Source organism: Lupinus angustifolius, chromosome LG08 (genome assembly GCF_001865875.1).
Source record: "Lupinus angustifolius cultivar Tanjil chromosome LG08, LupAngTanjil_v1.0, whole genome shotgun sequence".
Classification (NCBI taxonomy): Eukaryota; Viridiplantae; Streptophyta; class Magnoliopsida; order Fabales; family Fabaceae; genus Lupinus; species Lupinus angustifolius.
The window spans coordinates 990571-996537 of NC_032016.1; the positions used below are offsets into that span (position 1 = coordinate 990571).

General features: G+C 34.3%; 1 protein-coding gene across 1 annotated transcript; it reads right to left on the reverse strand.

The window, feature by feature from the left end:
• Positions 298-5518, reverse strand: LOC109354825 (RNA pseudouridine synthase 3, mitochondrial). Its single transcript, XM_019597574.1, has 10 exons — positions 5379-5518; positions 4852-5197; positions 3576-3647; positions 3249-3407; positions 3091-3138; positions 2921-3001; positions 1703-1819; positions 1482-1583; positions 1202-1360; positions 298-772 (listed from the first exon to the last, which is right to left on the reverse strand). The coding sequence occupies exons 1-10, from the start codon at positions 5399-5401 to the stop codon at positions 398-400; spliced, it is 1482 nt and encodes a 493-aa protein (XP_019453119.1). The 5' UTR covers positions 5402-5518; the 3' UTR covers positions 298-397.

Consider the following 5967-nt stretch of genomic DNA (forward strand, 5'->3'; position numbering starts at 1 on the left):
TCAATTATTTCCAAAAATACATGTCAAAAGGTGGAATTTTTTACAACTGACAAGGTTCAATCATGTTATACATAAATGTAACTAAACTTGCACCTACCATACCAGAATATTTGGGAGTATTTTGTTTGTTTTATTTTTATTTTCAGTTGATATGTTAAAATAACAAAAATGTTACCTTGTTTTCAAATTTTTGTGAATTAATTGAAGACTATGTTGAAATAAGGTAACATGTTTAGAACTATAATCAAAATATCTAACTGAAAATCAAAGAATAAAACAAACCAGTGAGCATGAAACTTCAATACACAAAATATAGCTTCCTAACTCTTTTAAATACTAGTTGATATCTGTTTGTTTTTCATTAAATAATAATTGAACAATTCCATCTCCATTTTTCTCAGATTAAGTAAGATGACATAAGATTCCAACTGATTCTCATATGTGAAGGCATTGTCGCCACAAACCGAAGAACATCCGGTTGCATGCTAAGTGAAGGGTGAAGTTCTTCTGAACTCTTCTGAAAAACATGCAGAAACTTGGAGATGTTGGGAAGTACAAGTTCTCTGCAATGAAGATGCAATAGGGGGACCTTGGATAAAACACTTCCCTTTTGAACATCTAGGCCTTCTGGCCTCCGCAACTTGTATGGCTTTCCGGTTGTTGGCTCAATATCGACACGTGGCATTTGTTTCCATCGGCTGTGCACAAACCAACCGTACTTATAGTCACCAACTATTGGTGTGCCAAGCGCTTCAGCACAATGGACACGCAACTGGAAAAAAAGGAGCAAAATCAGATGCAATAGAGAACAAGTTTGCTTTAACTCAGCACGAATACATTAGAAAAACAACTGGTATGTGTGAATAATCAAGTGTCATGTATAAGTTGATTGGATTTTTTATAAGAATAATATATTTCTGTCCCATTTACACACAAACCTCATTCGGAAGGCCTAAGAAACAAATCAGTTTGCATATATATGCAAATTTCATCATTATCAGAAAGTAGGAACGGGATCACTGCATCTTAACAGGAGAAAAAAGCAAGGAACAAAGCTCTAGACCTATAGAGGGAACAATTCCTTTTGAAGTGTTCAAAGGTTTTGAAATGCAAACTGTTTGCAAAGGTAGAGATAATCCAACAAATTTTACTAATACTTTTAAGTTGAATAGAGAGAAATACAGAGCTGCAATCAAGGTACCTGATGCTTCCGGTAAGTAAGTGGGCGCAGCTCAATCCATGAGCATCCATTAATCTTTGGACCAAGCACCCGATATTCAGTCACCGCCTCTTGGCGAGGTTCTATAGTTGAATGGTTAGCTAGTATTACTCTCTCAGTCTTCCCATCATCTAGAAGTACCTGAAATAAGAAGACATAGATACACAATCAATTGAAACAGTGAAGAACACAATCATTTAAACATGTTAGCGTTGGATGTAAACGTATAGAGAAGAAACTACAATTAAGAAAAGATGGAAACCTTTGAAAGAGGAGCGTGAATTATGCCTTCCTTCTCCTTGGGAGTCCCTATGACTAATGCCCAATACCTCTGATATGTAGCTTCACATGCATCATTCCAAGCCTAAGATAAAATGAATGAAAAAGTTGAAACTTCTTATTAAGGTGTGTAATTCAGGAGTGTCTAACTAACGAAACACTACCTATGGAAAATAGAAGTTGACACACATATAAATAAGGCACCTTACTAGAAGATTTTGCATTGTTTATGCTACTGAACAGCCACTGAAGATGTGACACACTATCATTTGTTCTCCCCAGTAAAAGGATGCCACTAGTCTCTCTGTCAAGTCGGTGGACCTGACAACTTGTAAAATTAGAACACAACTAAAAACCCAAATCAACATTTTTTTTTGTAATTTCAATTAAGCATTGACTATATCTAGAACTTAGTCTGTCCAAATTAGATTAGGATAAAGAAGCAGAGTTAGATAATAATTAAGTTTTTCATTCAACATAATATAAAATTAAGGTTCAATGGAAACATTAAGAAATCACATATTAAAATTTAAAAGCCTTTAATTATTGCACAACATAATTACATTTAATTCCAATAATTTTAATGTATTATCAACAGAAGAAAATCTCTCAATTCGCCTCTTTATTCTTTAATCATTTATACCAGTATTGTGAGAACCAGACCGTACTAGGCGGTCCGACCGGTTTGACCACTAACAGGACTTGAAAACAACTCTGGTTTGCAGTATTAATCGAATGAGAGTTGGACGGTTTTGAACCGGGAAAATTCTGGTCCCACCATGTTAAACTCAGTTAAACCGGAATAACCCGGGAAATAAACCAGATGGTTTGCTTAAAATAAAAAAAAATGGACACTATTCTAATCTTTTGTTTTACTCTGGTCCACAAAAATATTGAGATGTTATTTTAATATAATTATTAATCATATAAAATTTTACATTTATATATAATTATATATTTATTCATAAAATTTATTAATTATATATGAAATCATCCGATCCGACCATACGGTTTAACCATTTAAACTGGTTAAACCTGATACGATACCTCTTCCGGTTTGACGTCCGACTCACATTTCATAACATTCATTTATACTTTACTTTGAAGCTCTCTGACTCAAAAGCGTCACTTCCACAAACATGAATTAACAAAAAACAGAGGAAGCATTGATGACCAAAATTCTATATCCTGATAGACATTTGAAAACGTAAAGAAGAGGTAAGCATTTGACATATCATGTGACTTGTGATTGGATCATGTCCATAAGTAGGATTACACGTTCATGCAAGCATGTAACTATTAACACCACGTTCATGCAAGCAAATGTGACACGCTGCAGTACTACCAAAGCTTCAGATATGTTGATATTATTTATTTATGATATTTTTTGAAGACAATTTTATTCACAGCAAGGATACTTACAAGTTTAGGGCCCTCATCATAATCATAGGATAGTGCTGCAGCTGCCAATGCATCCATGCTATTATGAACTGGCAAATTCCCCTAACAAGGTCATCAGCAAGAAATCAAAATCACAGGGTAAACTCAAACTGAGGAAATATCTGAAAATGAGGAAGAATAGGAATTCAAACCTTAACAGGCAACTTTGGAGGTTTATTTAGCACAATTATAGCTGAGTCCTGAAAGCAATACATTGAACACATTATGCAATAAGTGAAATCATTTTCCCATGCAATTAAGCAATAAGAGTAGTAAAGTGGGAAAAAATGGTTTTGGATGTAACACATGCCTTGTAAATCACAAGCCTCTGCAGATACTTAATTTCGTCGGCATTAGGATATAGTGTTCCACTTGGTATTGCATCATATCTTTTTGAAATCCGAGTCTCGGCCATTGATACAGGGACATGAAGTCTTGCCCCATGCTTCATCACCTCATTAGGTTTAATCTGTAGTTAAGCTGTATAGTTGTAGCATCATTAACCCTAAAACAATAATAAGCAATTGACTGAAGTGGTAAATTAACAGGAAACATGTAAAATTGAATAGAGGAGGTCATCCAAAACAAAGTTTGTCAGAAAATGGTGAATTAACAGGACAAATTTAAACATGATTACCTTACGCAAAGGTTTCTTCTGCCCTTCCTTCTGAGTGAAGGAATCATTAGAAATCAGCTCCTCCATTTGGACCTAGAATAGGAAATTATCAATAACTTGCACAGTACACTGTTGAATTGCTATACCTATATCTGATCATTAAACATGATATAAATATTATTTTACATCAAATGCTGATCACTATCTTGTTCCACCTCTATGGGTAAGTAGAACTCTAACAGTATTTTCCCCATATTGTATGGTACCAACTGAAGATTCAAAAACATCAACCATATAATGTCATGCACTTCCTTGCTAGGTATTTTTTTCAAAGTGTCTCTACGACTGTCCGGCTGAAGTTAATTGACTTAATTCTGTGAGGTTCTAACAATATATAAAGTAAAAGGAATTACATTGATTGGAAACAACCAAGCCCTCGGGTCAATTCTAAAAAGTTAATGTTAGAGCACAACTTGAAAAATGAAACGCGAGTTGTGACCCACAAAATTTGCCTTAATTCAATTGTACACAAAGGCCAAGTTTAAGCACAACATTGAATAGGAGACAAACCCTCAAGGTAAGAGTTATTTGTTTTTACTTGTTTTTGGCTTATATTTGAGGGGTAAGAACCATGGAAGAGAGGGTAATAAGTGGCCTCATATAGGATTACGTGAAAGTCTGGTCCAATGTAAATTACGAAAATATTAGCTTATTCTTTCAAAAGCTCACTCAACTTTTTATGATGTGGTTTTTTAACGCACAATAAGCTAATCCAAACAAACTCTAAACTATGATATCATCCTCACAGCCGAGGTCTTAAAAAGTTGAGCAAGTGCCAATTGAACAACAAGCTCAATTTTCTTTTACTATTTATTCTTACCAATGTAACTTACAATTTCCCTAAGGGCCAGGAGATTCAACTTCTTATCAATTGACTGCTAGAAACAGTCCCAATAAAAAGTAGTACCACAAATCAAACGCAAGATCACCAAGTATATTAGGCAGTGGCTAAAACAAAAACAAAATTCCAATGAAAACATAACATAAATATAAAAAATCATCATCTCACACAACCTTTTATTACACCTAGTTAATAATATATTAATTTGTGGCTAATCACGTATACTGGATGGTCAACAGGTTAATCATCAACGATGAACGTACCCATTAAACAAACTATTAACCATCCAATGCATATAATTTAACACAAACTTCTTCATCAAACCAAGTGTAAGAAAATGGGGTAAAAAAGTACGTGAGAATATAAGAGTTGTAAAAATGGTGGACAGAAACTTACAAGACCGTCCCCGAAATGGGACTCAATGACTGATGCCCACATCCCCTTAAAGTAATACTTAATCCAATTTACAGCTGTGACACGGTCCGGCTGTCCAGGAACACTACTGGAGTTCTTCCCAGGCAAAGGGTCACGAGGAAAAGGTGGCAATGAGAGTAGCTGCCGTGGTTTCGGACGTTCTTTCGGAGCATCCAAACGGGCAATGTTGTTGGATACTCTAATCACTTTTTCAACAGGAACAGCTTTTGGTGGCCTAATTCTAGAGTAATGCCTCACTACAAACAACAACAGCCATGTAGTGCTGCTGTTATTAGTATTATTACTCAACATGGTTGAACATCTACACCTAACAAAGAGAAGAAAAAACATTGGTTTCGTTAATATGAAAAAAAAGTGAACACTTTATGCAAGATGCAAAATGTTTCAACAACAAAAATGAATGCTTTTTATGATTCAGACATTATATCAAATAGGTTGTGAGCAAACAGAAAAGTTTCGGGGATCTGAGCAAAAGTAACATAGCATACCGAAAAGATGGAATTAAGGTCATAGTCCCATAGAATCAAATGATATGGTCTAAGTGGTAGACACTGTGAGCAACACTAGTGATCGTTGAGGTTGTGGCAAGTTGAGAATGGTGTTATTTGGTGGTAAAAGTTTTATATTTTCGACATTTTTTCAGTTGAGGAAAAAGGCCTAAAGTGGGGCCTCGTTGGGCTTGGGTTTATTTTAGTCAAATTCAAATTAAAAGAATAATAAAAACCTATTAATCATTTAAAAAACATTGCTTATACTAATTTGGTATTTGAAAAACTATTTTGAGTTCCAACAATATCAAACGTCTTTTTTAGCATTTTATGACTCCTAGTAGAGACTATATTCACTTACTTCCATAATTTTTGGGTAAGTTTGAGTTTTACTTTTTAAAGATTAAATTAATACACTAAGGAAATTTTTAAAGATCAAAGTGGGACTCCAATTGTTTAGTTTGATTCTTTCATAACTACTAGCATTGATATCTATGCATTTACACGGGTTGTATGTTTTATTGGTGATAGAAATTTAAAGAATTAAATTTCATAGTTGTATAACAAAAAAAAGATATTGTTATGTTGT